This window comes from Megalops cyprinoides, chromosome 14 (genome assembly GCF_013368585.1).
Source record: "Megalops cyprinoides isolate fMegCyp1 chromosome 14, fMegCyp1.pri, whole genome shotgun sequence".
NCBI lineage: Eukaryota > Metazoa > Chordata > Actinopteri > Elopiformes > Megalopidae > Megalops > Megalops cyprinoides.
Genome location: NC_050596.1, coordinates 26,210,016 through 26,224,765, shown reverse-complemented (window position 1 = coordinate 26,224,765; position 14,750 = coordinate 26,210,016). Strand labels below are relative to the sequence as shown.

Here is a 14,750-nt window from a genome sequence, read left to right as displayed (position 1 = left end):
CCTGGGCACATAAAAAACCCCTAGAAACTTGACATCCCTTCACACAGAGCCATAGTCTAATGTGTACTCTTCATAGTCCATGCTTTTACCTATAGCTCACTGCTCTTTAAAATCACAGGGAGAAACCAGACTCTTAGGTTCTTTGACAGTGTACATCATAAACTGATCCATAATTGCACCAAGGTACATCTGAGGCACAGCATACAGCCACAAAGATCCATGTCAATATAAAAATATGTAGAAATGTGATCATATAGATAGTAATTTAAAAAAAAAAAAACTGAACAATAACTCTATCTTGCATGTGTTACATAGTTATAACCACGTAATACACTGGACGCTTGTCTGTAGAAACAGTCCGGTTGTGTGTATAGAGTTGGAAAATTTGAGGTGGGTATAATTATGGAAGACGGACACAATGAAAGCACAATGAGAAGCACAGTGGTATGTAAACTTCAGAGTAATAATGATCTGCCACATAATGAATATATATATATGCTCTTAGAGGAAAAGAGTTACTCATGAGACTTCATAACATTTTACATGTATAGCTGCTCTGAAAAGACTCGGACTTCAGAGATTTACCCTGAGAAGGAACACTCGCTGGTGCACCTCTTTTATGGGGAAGAAAACAAATAAAACCACTGTTTGTTACTTCATCAATCACCTTTTTTCTATTCTTCCCACCTTCAGACAAAAAGAAAAATTATATGTCTTGGACCCAGACCTTCATGTATTTGTTCAATATACTAATTCATGCCATTCACTCATTCATGTATATATATATATATATATATATATATATATACGTATATACACTCACACACATATGTTTATATATATATATGTGTATATACAGAGATGCACTGTTGCACTACAGAAGCAGACCAGCTCCTCCAGGGAGTACACAGCTCTACAGTTTCCTGCCACTTAGTGGAAGGTGTGTTCCCCGCGGACGATGTGCGAGGAGAACTCGTAGCGGTCCCGGCTGTGGTAGCCGCAGATGTTGCACTCCAGAGGGTCCCGGTAGCCGTGGCAGCCCATGTGGATGGTGTACATGACGTGGTCCAGGAAGAGCACGCGGCAGTGCTCGCAGCGAAAGGCCCTCAGCTCCCGGCCCTCCCTGCTGAAGACGCGGAAGACGTCCCCGCTGGTGGGGCGCTCTGCTGCAGCTGCCGCTGCCGCCGCCGCCGCATTTGCCCTGGCCACCGCTGCCTCCATCACCTCCCGGGCGCCTGGCTCTGCTCCCCGCCCATCTTCCCTGCTGTAGGCGGGGCTGGACACAGCCCCGGGGGCGTGGTTTGGAGGGGGGCCCAATTTCTCCTGGGGGCTGCTGCGCTCTGAGTTGGGGGAGTCCAGGCAGCTGTTGTTGGGCGACTCCTCCCGGTGGGCCTGCAGGTTCCGGGGCCGCACGAGGGAGAGGGGGCCGTTAGCAGAGGGGGGGAATTCGGGGGGAGGGAGTGGCGGGGGTGCGGCTTCCCGGCTGCTGGGCCGGTCCACGCGGGGCCCCATGGGGTAGACCTGGGGGAAGAGGGGGTTGATCATGGGTACCACCTCAGCCATGGAAATCGGCGGGTGCGGCATTTGGGACCGCAGGGAGTCAGCACCCAGGTAGGATATAGCGTTGTTGATGGCCTGGTCCATCATGTGAGCTTGCATCAGCTCTGCCTCCTTCTCATACTTCAGCCCAATCTCATAGCCCATCTCCGGGTAACCGTAGCGTACCAGCTTCTCACCTGCAGAGAAAAAACATTCTCATCACAAACTGAAATTGAATCTGAATCATCAGTAGCCAGTCACAATGCACATTATGATGACACACACTGCTGTAGAGATTCAAAGATTCACCCCAACCACAAGGTAGGTGGCTTTTATTCTGAATAACACGGTAAAATGTAGTTTTACTTTCCATGAAAATTTGCGTTTTGGTATACCAAGATTTTGGGTTACTCAGAACTTATGCATGGCAGTTTTGGCAAGTTTGAGTCAGGCCCAAGGTACTGTATTATAATTTACACTTTACACTAAATGAGTAACACATGCAATGAAAGAATTTACTATACAAGTCATCCATTCTAGAGAATGGTATGTGTTCTGTGTACAACATGTGTGTTCCAAGTACAGCTTCATCAGTCTTTTTCCTACTATGCCACAAACCAGCCACCAGGTAATTATTAATGAAATCAGTAACAGTGGGGCTAACATCAAACTCTACGTTACAATGTGATGACAATTACTCTCACCACATCACATCTACAAGAAGATTCAGGCAGCAGAAAATGCTCTGGGGCTGAAGAACAGCTTGCACTGTTTTCTTGTGTTTTCACTTCTGGGGATGGGCTTTTAAATGGTGGAAAGCCCCGTCTGAGGCATGATAGCCAAAATAAGGGTTTAACCCCTGCAAAACATGGATGCGGTGAGTAGCTTCGCTTCCACTCGATAAGAGCGATGGTAGAGCAACAGGTGTGCCAAACCACAAAGTGAAAAACATTTCTTCTGCTCATCTAATCTACTTTTTTCTTGACTCTCTCTCTCTCTCTCTTTCTGTCAGTGTTTCAAAACTATGCTGCAAAAATATCAGGAAAAATAATCAACGTGAAAAACATTTTTTTTCCCAAACAATAAGCAACAAAACCATCAGAAACCATTCAATGGAAAATAACTGAAGCATGATCCATGGGAAAACTGTCTATCCAAGCTATGGGTGGAAAGGTCTTTTTCATTTGAAATAGCAGAGTCCTGTCCCATATGCAGCAGAAATGTAGTTAGTGAGCATGTTTTCAAGTTCGTTTATTCTTAATTTTTTTTCCTGTGGAAATAGGTGTATGTAGAAATATATGTAGAAATTCTGCATTTCTATTTCATACAAAAAAAAAGCGACTGTGCAGTCGAATTATAATATTTCACATCCTGCAAAAAAACTAACCTGTAGATGACAGTCTTTCAAATTTTTAAAATTAGTTTTGAAAAGACTATTATGTCTGTCCTGGATTTTACAGGGCTAAAGGTTGTTGCCTGTGAAGTTACTGACAAAATATTTAAACAAACCAAAAAAACCAAACACAGGTTCACAAAAAAAAAAAAAAAACACTCCAAATGAAACCTTTGGCTTATTGCTATGGAAGTGAGTAAATGTCGACCTGCCGCTTCAAAGTCACAGTTTCTGATTACTCATTGCCTGTGGTGAATATATCCTCCTACAGCAATCTCGTCTTATGAGAATCACTGATAAAAGATTGAGCAAAATCTTTGGGGGCAAACCAACAAAAACCCAAATACAATACTGCACTGACAAGAATCACTTACAAGAATTGGACAAAACGTATTTTCTGTATTGCAAGGACACCAAAGTAGTCACCGTGCTAGCTGCAACTGACGGGTGTGTGTTTTGTACATCAGAAAGTGTTTAGGCGTTGTACTGTGGTCAAACCCATTTTAGCATTTTTTTTAATCAATACTAAGTGGAATATTCTCTTGGGAACATAGAGGTGCTCTCTTAGATTCATGAGTTAGAACAGAAACCGCCACTGCAAAAGGGACTCGTGTTTTCAATGCACAAACAGTGAGCGCTGTTGTGGGGGCATCAGGGGCCATGGATATACTTTGTGCCATTTCTGCCTAATGGTGGTGAGATTGAAGCCTTGCTGCTACCTTGGGGGGAGGGGGGGGGGGGGGGGGGTCACTCAGTAACACTCACTGAACTGGAGCGGCAGTGTAGCATAGTGGTAAGGAACAGGACTCGTAACTGAAAGGTTGCTGGTTCAATTCCCTGTTGAACCACTGGCACTGATGCTGTACCCTTGGGTACTTAACCTAGAATTGGTTCAGTAAATATCCAGCTGTATAAACTGGTAACACATAAAAAATTGTAAGCTATGTAAGTAGCGCTGGATAAGAGCGTCTGCTAAATGCCAATAATATAATGTAACGTAAACCAGCCTGTACACCACAGCGACACCGTGACGCTCACCCACAAACTTCTGTGGTGTGGTGCTCTTCCTCTTGCCCACGTTCCCCTGCAGTCTCTCGATCACAGGCGGCCGGTCGAACGCCACCATGGACATGGTGTCCATTGTGGGCTTCGGATCCTGCGGGACGTCACCTGAGTTTGAGGTGGAGATGAGGGGTGAGTGTCTTTCAATAAGAGGAGGCAGTCTACGGTCATCACACATCTGACCGACAGTGCCAGTGGACCGTAGGGGTATCGGTCACTGTTAACATTTTGTTTGGTTTACAGTAATGTCTCATATATGATTACATATGTTAGAGATAATGTCAGTAACCATCAAACTTTCAAATTCACTTCAGGTCAGAGTTCTTTAAAGTAACCATTAACTGGTCGAGTTAACTTATGAATACTTTGGTTCTGGTGAAACTATATCAAGTTATATGATTATACAAATATATTGAATCCATCAAAACAAACTAAAGGTAGCAGCAGTAATAACAAATATGTAGTATAAGAGAGTTACTACTTTAAATATGTATGACTATTGATCCTGATTTCAACAGAATCCATGGGCCAATCAACTTTGGATGTACATAAAAATCTAAGTTGACAAAGTGCTATAAATTTTGTTAGTTTGGTATTATCACATTTTAAACAATTCCGTTTAAATGTGTAACAAAAATGCACATTTTCTTTTCAAATAAAGAATCTGTCAGATGCCGACCTTAACCAAATGTACTTCAAGAAAGTCAACCATTCTATCATTTTCTTCAAGCCACATCCACAACCAATGTCTGCATAAGCCCTTCCTGGCCTACCCACCTTGATATGGTCTGGCATTGGGGGTGGAGTCCATGTTGACACTCTGCAGGTAGTTATGACAGCGCTCTTTGTGCTCCTCCAATGACGTACGCTGTTTGTAGCTCCGCCCACAGTAGTTGCACTTGTGCGGTTTGCCCACTGTTAAAGAGAGAACAGCACATCAAAAAACAATCGACTCATTCAGACCATACGCCCAGCTCAACTTCATTCATTTATTGATAGAACAAGCCCCCGCAAACCAAATATAGCAATGCGCCCCACTGTAGAATGTCATTACCATAGGTGGCGGGTGTGAAGGAGATTAGTGAATGGTTACTTGAGATGATGTGACAAAAAAACCAGGGCTGTGGGAGGTTAGCAGTCTCCATCTGGTTTTCCCACACAGTTTCTACCAATGAGACTGAGCAGGAGTGGGCAGCTTGCTCCAGCCCAGTTTCTCAAACACTCAGGAAAACCTGAATCGGCCGAGAGTACAACCGAGTTCACTACAGCTGTGCAAAACCCTGCCCCTCGATGAGGCGAATGATAACTGTGATAGTAAGCAGGAGGGAAAAAAAGCACAGCCTGTGCCTTCTGTTCAGCCATGGCTGTGGTTGTTTTAAGTGATTCATTCTCAGTTCCACTGAGACTGGGTCAACACCGGGGCGACTCTGAAGCACCAGACGGATGAGACACGGGCGAGCTTGCCAATGGGTTTCCCATGGGGGATTCAGGAGGGTGAGTGGTGGAGGCTGCAGAGAAACGACATCTCAACTCCTCCTGGATTCAGGCAGGGGAAACTCAAATCTCTCCGACAGTCCTGTGTGCCAGCAGACTCAGGGATAGGTGCAGTGTATAGAGAAGCACTGAGGACAAATAACCCTACTGGGATGGAATTCACTCTGCTTGTCTTTGGGAAGGACAGCAATGTGGCATTTTGGCAAGAAGCAGGGCTTGTAACCAAAAGGTTGCCGGTTTAATTGCCCACTAGGACAGTACTGTTATACCCTGGGGCAATATACTTAACCCAAAATTGCAAAATTGCAATAGTAAATATCCAGCTGTGTAAATAGATACAATTGTATTGTATGTAAGTTGCTCTGGATAAGAGCGTCTGCTAAATGACTTCATGTTACTTTACAAATAATTTAACATAATGTAATGCCTACAGGTCGTGTTACCTTCGTTAACTTAGTAATTCTTTCCCTTTTATTTCAAGCTGCAATTAGCAAAAATGATAAACCTTATCATTTTTATTCAAAGCGGAGGGCCAAACCATATAGCCAGGATTAGATTCCACTCCTTATCAGACCTCAGTATCTTTCTCCAAATATGCCTGCTATCCTTTCTTTTAATCAGGTACAAGCACCGAATAAATGTCACTCATGAGAAATTCACTGCTGGTGTTAGTCTGAATACTTGCATCCTGTTAGAGGCTACCATGTACTGTCAATCACTGACTTGTCTGAACCAATAACAGAACTTTGCTCTGCACCGGAAAACAGCATGATTGGTTCAAATCAGGGAGCTACTAAACATGCAATATCCTCTTGTTTTGGGGCTCACAAAGCCTCACTCGCTGCTTTCTTTAAATGGTTGCTTCTTTATCGGGCAGTTGCAGTCGCATGTCACACATGAGGAGGCCCATTAAGGCTATAAGCAGATGTGGTTATGTGTGAAAACACTCCCAGGGTTCCCACCCTCTTCTTCAAAGACACAATCTGTTTTCACTCTGAGGCACAGGGTGAAAGGTTACTAATAATGTCATGAGAACAGACACCCACGTCCACCATACACTTACTAGAACTGTCAACTTGTACTTTCTGACTACTACTATTACTAATCTCATAGTCTCTTTCTATTTCACTTTACAAGGCGCCATTTTTGTATTTATAAATTAAAGATCATTGGATTTCTCTTCTATGTGATGACAACAGCAAATACACCAAGAGTGTAACACACGGTAAAATTACTTACTTTCCCTGTAAAATCGCAAAACAATAGATAGTAAAATATCTATTATCTACCATTATACTATTGGTATATTACTATTATATTATTATACATCTACCATTTAAAATGTGAGTGTACATGCATACATACAAACATGCATCTGTGCAATACATGGTGTACCTATTTCTTGACTTTGATTTGCGAACACTCATTTCAGTTGTTCATATGTTATTTTGTGAGTAGGCTCTAGTTTACTTCCCTGAATTTAAAGGAAATTATCACGGGTTAAAAATCTTCAATACTTTACAGTTTCATTATGAATTGACGAGACTGATGGAATGATTCTGTATCTACTGCATACAGAGTCTACACAGTGAGTGAAACAAACTGAAGTGTTTGGTCCAGTGATCACATGCCATCGCACCTGCAAACTGTCATCTGTGCTTTGGGGCAACCCCGGGCTCACAAAGGCATGCAAGCGTACCCACGAGCAAATACACGCGCGTGCACATCACACGCGATTTGTTTGTTCATTGATAAAGCCACCTTGCAACCCTTTTGCTAATAACAGACAGACATGACAAAAAAAAGTCTGCTTCATTAACTGTTCTTCAGTTGAGATTCCAAAATAGTCTGCTCGGCTGTGATAAGTTAGGCTAGAAAAGGGGAACTTGTGATATCAAAATGATGGCATGCTTTGTATTGTCTTGATAATGTGAGACAGATTTTCCACCATATGAATTTCTTAAGGTACAGTGCATCTGGGGACAGGTTCAAAGGTTGGTTAAATGGCTAGACTGAACCATATTTTTAATGAGCAGACAAAGCCAAAAAAGAAAAGGGAAAGAAAGGCATCCTTTCTCTTTCTTTTTGTAAATAACCTCAGTCCTTCATTTGACCAGTTCTGATTGGGTTTAGCAAGACACACTGCTTTGCTAACTAGTATGATTCTGTATGACCTTCAGCGATTTCAGTGGCATTGGCTGGTTGCTGGGGATTCCGGGGATTTCTTCTGTGTTTTACTGGAAGACTGTTTTTCCAAAATGCATGTTTTTTTTAGTTACAGTAACACAAAAAAGTACTTCTGCCATGAAGAACTGTTATTGTGAACACCTCTTTAGATCTTGCACCATCAGTGTAATGCTCACTCCACCCACAATAAATTCACTAAACAACCAGCTAGCATTGTTAGCATCACAAGTACTTAGCATCATAGCTAACATAATTAGCATCACAGGTAGTTAAATAACTGATTAAACAGTTAGCATCAAAGAAAGCGATCTCTAAAAGTAGCCAGGGATAAAGCTGTTTTTCCATTTTTTTGTTTGTTTTTTTTGACTGCTTCTCTTTAACTGCTAAAAGGATGATGAAGTAGATATAAATTTAATGCTAAAAACAACTGTATGAACTGTATCATCTGTAGTATTTATGTCCCATTAATTAGTCATTTAAGGTCTCTATATATAGCTAACTACATCCACCTAATACATTCTCTAACAAAATGTCTTTATTGTGACACAGTCTATCAGAATATAGAAGTAATGTAGTACTGAAATCAACCTCAGTGAATCATAAGCAGCTGTACTGCTTAACACACTTTTGAAGTGTGCCTTTCTTGGAGCGTGGCTCTCTGCACTACACCTGATTTCTGGGAACTTCGCCCAGGTTATGAGTTTTGGGAGGGAAAAGGGGAGAGGAGGAGAGAGGGAGATGGCTTTCATTTGTTAGCTGTTGCGAGGCCCAGTAGTTTGGCCAGTTCCTCTCATGGCTGTGAAGTTCCTGACATTCCAATCAGTTCTTCTCTATCTCTCTCTCTCGCTCTCGCTCTCTCCCTCCCTTGCTCCCTTTGTCCTTCTTACCATCGCTACAACTCTCCCTCTTGTTTTCTAGGTCTCTCTAAAAAATGGTAATATCCTTTTTTTTAATATCCTAAAAAGCAAATCAATTTAGTATCATGGGTGTTCTTTGGAACAAAGTTGCACTGCTTTGCAAAACTGCAGATGGTTTCTCCTCTGGTGGGAAGGTGGTGGGAAGTGTAGCATAGTGGTTAAGGAGCAGGACTCGTAACCGAAAGGTTGCCGGTTCGATCCCCGCTGGGACACTGCTGCTGTACCCTTGGGCAAGGTACTTAACCCACAGTTGCCTCAGTAAATATCCAGCTGTATAAATGGATAACATTGTAAAGAACTGTAACCTATGTAAGTCGCTTTGGATAAAAGCGTCTGCCAAGTGAATAAATGTAAATGTAAATGTAAAGGCTATTAAATGCTATTAAAGCTCCTGACCAAAATACTGAATTCAATCGACTACTGAAGATAATAGTGGTATAGAATTCCTAAGACAAAAACACTGTCCTTCCACAGACTCTAATATCAACACTGAGTATTCCAGAAACCAATTTCCAAATTAAAAATACTAGTAATATTGTATTTCATTGCAATAATTGTATTTAATGGATTACCGGGCTTCTTGTCCGAGGGACTGGAGATGCAAATGGGATACATAGATAAACCCTGTGCAATTAATATATCCTGCATAGTCCCTGCTAAAATAAATGAATGAAGTAAAAACCTAAATAATAATAATAATAATAATAATAATAATAATAATAATAATGCATTGACTTTGGGAAACCATGCTACAACAGGAAATTCTGACATTAGAGACATCAAATGCAAAGGTCATCAGAGAAAAAGCAAGCGAGAAAGACAGAGATCGAGCGAGAGAGAGACAGAGAGAGAGCGAGAGAGAGAGAGAGAGAGAGAGAGAGAGAGAGCGAGAGAGAGAGAGAGAGTGAAGAAAAAAGAGCGGAAGAGCAAGAGCAGTGACCTGGGTGGGGATCAGCTTGTGCGGTATTTAAATGTCGCGTCTCTTCCAGCGCTTCTGGGAACAGGCCTCGGGCCGGCTACTGCTGCCGCACGGAGCCCAGGCAGGAGCCTATCGCTCCATCTGACTCACGCTGTTCTGCCGAGCGCTGAACGGGGACACACCGAGCTGCCGATGTGAAAGTGGGTCAGAGAGCACCCCTGCACCCAGGCCGCTCGCGGGTCTGTCCTCACCAAACCCTGCCGCTTGCCCGGGCCCCACGGGCTCCAGTGGCTGCGGTTTGGTGAGTGGAGTCTGCGAGGCCCGAGCGAAGCGTCAAAGCTGAGCAAGCTGTAGCAGGGTATGCCACTGCACTGACGTGCAGCCAGGCAGAGGAAGCAGGGCGTGATTAGCTACCAGTGAGAAGGTGCCATGCTAGCAATGGTTTCCTTTAGTGGGTAGCAATACAAGGTGTTGCATTGCCATAGTATGATGCGCTGATCAGACACCTAAGGTCTAGGGATATATGTGTGTATGTGTGTGTGTATGTATGTGTGTTTGTATGTGTGCGCGCATGTGTGTGTTTGTTTGAGGGCAGGCAGGTAATTAGGACATTGGATAGTGTGTGGTAAGTGTGTGGTGTACACTGTTGGGTACAGGCACTGTGGGAGAAGAGTCTGACTGACCTGAGTGTGTGCGTAGATGGCCGGTTAGAGCATCGCGGCGCCGGCAGGCGTAGCTGCAGAAGGGACACTTGAAGGGCTTCTCCCCCGTGTGGAGCTTGATGTGTCTCAGCAGGTTGCCCTTCTGGGTGAAGGCCACGCCGCACTGGTTACACTGGAACGGCCTGTCACCTGCACACCAGATACGCATCACTCTTAACAGCTCTCGTGCAGCAACAAGTGGCCTTTGAAGGTACACTACATTCTTTACAACTTACATGGCAATTATCGAACCTAATTGAGAATTTCAGTGATTTTTATTGTTTTCTGGCAAAAGCTTAGACACTTTTAAGGTAAACCAAAGAAATGTGCTCATTTGAAAACCTCAGGAAAATAGTCTGTCCAATGCTGATTTACAAATGCTTTCCCCGGGTTTATTTAGGTATCTCACCATGAGACTAACAGGAAATGCTGTCTGAAGTGATGAGAAGAAGGACTTAAAACCCTAAGAGCACTCGGCAAACTGGCTCTCTCTTCTCTCTAATGTCAGACCAAAATGCAATCATGTGGAGTATTTCCACTCGCATGTAGGGCCTACAGTCAGATGATGGGTGACAACCACACACAGACCCATGGGATGGGAATCTAAATTTACTGGAGGAACTGCAGTTAAATATGAGACAGGATAAACGGAGTTAGCAAGTTTCATGTGTATATTTTCCTCAAACTGTCTTTCTACCCAGTAGTCTATATCATAAAAGCAAAAGAACTCAAGTACCACCAGACCACCACAGTCAGGCAGGATTTGATTTTCTCTGATCCTACCAGCAAATTCGTCAACTAAAAGGATGAATACAGACATGTAAGGGTCTTGAGGTCTACTAAAGTCAGTGAAGTTCATTTTGAATTACATTTCCTTGTGATCTGATTACATTACATTGCATACCTTTCATGTTAACCTGAAAGTAGGCATCTCTTTTCTCTGCCTGTACGCTGTCAGCAAACAGGGAGACAGCCTCCCTCAGATCCAGAGGGTGTATCAGACTGCAAGCAGCCTCTGTGCAGCTGCCATTTGGAAAAGTGAAATATGATCTGGCCCTACCGACGACCTGACCGGAGTAATAACGTCAGTTTTGGGGCAGGGAACAGGTTGTGGAAGATTCCTGGGATATTTTCCTTGAGAATGATTCCAGATCTTAGCCATTGTATTCTGCCACATAGCAACCCTCTCCACACCCATTAAGTAGTTTGGTGTGTGAGCAACTTTTCATGGGATAAGAAAAGAAAAAGTAAAAATAAAAGACAGACTATATTACTGATTCATCATACAGAGCTGTCAAAAAAAATCAATGAGTGAACGTCCTAAGTTCATCCATTAAATAATATATCCGTCTGCTTTAACAAGGGACATAACATGAACACACTTCATTCACAGATTCATAAATTCATTCATGCTTGGCCCCTTATTGCAATGCTGAGCTTTTGTGACTGTTAGTACTATTTGTGAGAACTTAGATACAAAGGGCTTGAGAGTAGCACGTCTACTATGTAAAGATATGTAGGTGTTGAGCCAACACACTACACAGAAACCTGTGGATGGTTTGCAACTTAAATAAAACCAAATACTATGGACAAAGACATGCTATAATTGCAGAAAAGGTATGGAAAGGACACGAAGGACATAAGTAAGCCAAGGAAAGGGTTTCGTCAATGGCTGCAAAGGTGTTATTTTACCCACAGAAAACTGAAGTTACACTAGAGATCTAGTTACCGTTGGGGAGTCGGATCCCTGCGTCACCTCGTCCGTCAACCCCTGCACCTCCATCCTGTAAGTCGTTGGGGCTGTCAATCATGGGCTCCTCCAATCCAGAGCCTTCCTCCCCACTTTGGCCCATGTCCTCTGGGCCCGGGGCTCTCTTCTCCCCCTCCTCGTCGGCTCCTTCCTCTTGCTTGATTGTGTGTGCTGTCAAAGACCATCAAAACGAAGCCTCAGTGATTTCAAAGGAGGAAACATAATTAGCTTCAAATTATGCATTAAAATTAATCATTAAACTTAATGATGTTCATTCATAATGAATTGAAATGTGCTTTTCTTGGTCTTTTGGTTGGTCCTCAACTGGCTGTACTGGCTACTGGCTACTATTCCACTGCTTCTCCCCAAACTGGCCATTAGTTTACGTGACAGCAAAGGTCTCCCGAGAATTGGTACGAAAATGAAGCTTTCATTTCGTCACACCGAAAAAAGCAGAAGAGGATAGTCTTGTTCCGGTCCCTGAGGGGCGGTGTGGGGGGGCAGTGTGGGGGTCCTGGGGGGGAGGGGGGGGAGTGTCCCATCTTGGACGCCCGTCCTGTGGGAGACGGTGGGATGGGTGCAGGTGCAGGGCACCGGCGGGTTTCCGCTTGGCCAGCGGTGGGAGACACAGCTGCTTGCACAGAGCCTCGTCTGCAGTGACTAAGAGCGGGACTGGCTGGGGTGTGTCGCCTCAGCACTTTCAGTATCCGTCAGTCACCAGACAGCGCTTGGGAGGGTCTGCCCACACGCGCCCTTGCTGGGTTGGTACAGACCTCGGGTTCAACTGAGTGACACACTTCTGAAATCATACAGTAAACAGCTTGGGGGCACAGGTGATTTGGATGTTGAGTAAAAACATCATTCACATAGTTTTTGACTTTTTAACCCTGTCTTTGATTCTTGAATTCTAGGTATTAACACAAGCTACAGACGTATTTATAACAGTAGTACAAAGTATTCCATGAGAGTGTTTATCAGGTCAGGACATTAAAGAGGGAGCACTGTTTCAGAAGCCACTACTTTACGGTTATGACTATATAGTTACTTGAGGCTTCTTAAATGGGAAGTACTGTACAGGTATGCGGTCAACGTCTTGTCTGAGGGAACAATGCATGCTATCTTCCAGTGATCCGATACATACAATGATTGTTGGAGACATGAATCACTGTGGGATGTTTGTTTTTACTAGATTTGCGACTGATATCCTGCTTCTGTATCCTGTCAGAATAGCTGACATGTGGGCCCCTACTGCACACAAAGTGGGCAGACTCTGTATGTCATATTTCAAACAACTGAAGCATTTTTATTGATTCATAAACAACAGCAGAGTGAAACCCATTACATGGAAGCTTATGCTACTTACACCAGATTTGATGCTGGCAGAGTAAGGTTCTTGCTTCTTAAAATATTTCAACAGTGAGGGAAAGTTTGTAGTCATTTAGCAAATGACAGCACTTCTCTGATACTGTTTTTATATGATGAGTACTAGTGAACGTTTACATGGTGAGGGTCAGTTAGCATATGTAACTATATACATGGAGTATGTGTTTACATGGCATACAAATGGTGGGTATGAAACCAGTGAGTATTACCTTGGTAAGTGACAGTATGGACAGAAGAGTGAAAATGAGTATTCAAATGCAGAGGGCCAGAGAGTCTTCATATGGTGTCAGTGAATATTCCCATGGTGATGGGAACTGGGTATTTAAATGGTGAGGCACCAGGACTCTGACACAGATGCATTTTTGTGTCAGGAATGCAGAGTCTCAGTCCAGTGACGTATCATCGGTGTCACAGAGATAGGGAGAGACACACCCAATCCTCCCTACAGTCCAGCCCTCTATCCCGAAACCCAGCCAGCCTCCCACTCAACACAGAAATCCAGACAGGCCTGTTTCTAGATTTAAAGCAAAACAAACTATAGGTAGACACAGGTGACTAAAGGCCAGCAGCAGTCCTAGACACACTCACATTGCTCCATTCAGTTCACAAGGCCACTGTGTCTGTGCTATTCCATAGAGGGGAGACCCATATATTCCACACTATTAGCATAACTATAAACAGCCAGGGAAATCCATTCCAGCCCTTCTCACATTTACACAACTCATTATGCCAGGAATTCCCTGCCCTTGCAGATCTGATCTCCATATGTTTGTCTTCCATATCATGTCAAATAAACCACAAAGGGGGAGCATGTCACCATGCATACTGTGAACCTGTGTATGTAATTATATTCTTGAATACTAATGATTGCACTAATGCAGTTACTGCTAGTATAAATTGCCCAATACACTCACAACAGAAGTAAAAATGGAAGATGGAAATTTAATTCAGTGAACCTTACATTAAATCATGGTGAGAACTGGATTCAACCTCACTGGGTGCATGGAATTCAACCCACCATCCCAGTTTTGTACCCTGGCAACATAACAGCCGACCTAGGAAGTTCTTTCTTTCCTGCTGTAAAGAATACATGTGGCTATGGTGGCTGGGGCTGGCTGAACTTGTAATGGTTGCTGGGACAACAGTGAGGCGGATCCAAGCCTGTCTCTTTCCTCTCCAAAAGATCAAAGGCAGAATGCAAGAGCAGTGCCTGCCTCAGCCAGGAGATTGAGCCACATTGCGCAACTCAAAAGCACTCTTGGTGAGCACTTCCTGCTCATCAAAACCCCTGTTCTTTAGGAGTGCAAAATACATCAAAATGTCTCCTGTAAGAAACATGCAGACTGCTGTGTGTTTTAGCTTTGTGAATCCACCGATTTAAAAACGCTTTTCTTCTCCAGTGTGT

At 43.4% G+C, this 14,750-nt stretch overlaps 1 protein-coding gene across 4 annotated transcripts in view; it reads right to left on the bottom strand.

The window, feature by feature from the left end:
* Nucleotides 1-902: 902 nt before the first annotated feature.
* Nucleotides 903-14,750, bottom strand: part of ikzf2 (IKAROS family zinc finger 2) — a 29,291-nt gene continuing 15,443 nt past the window's right edge. For all 4 annotated transcript variants that reach the window (XM_036545280.1, XM_036545278.1, XM_036545277.1 and 1 more), the window contains 5 exons: nt 11,942-12,133; nt 10,195-10,362; nt 4,772-4,909; nt 3,971-4,102; nt 903-1,736 (listed from right to left, as the gene is read on the bottom strand). In XM_036545280.1, coding sequence (XP_036401173.1) covers nt 931-1,736; nt 3,971-4,102; nt 4,772-4,909; nt 10,195-10,362; nt 11,942-12,133 — 1,436 coding nt within the window. In that variant the 3' untranslated portion in view covers nt 903-930. The remainder of the gene's footprint in view (nt 1,737-3,970; nt 4,103-4,771; nt 4,910-10,194; nt 10,363-11,941; nt 12,134-14,750) is intronic.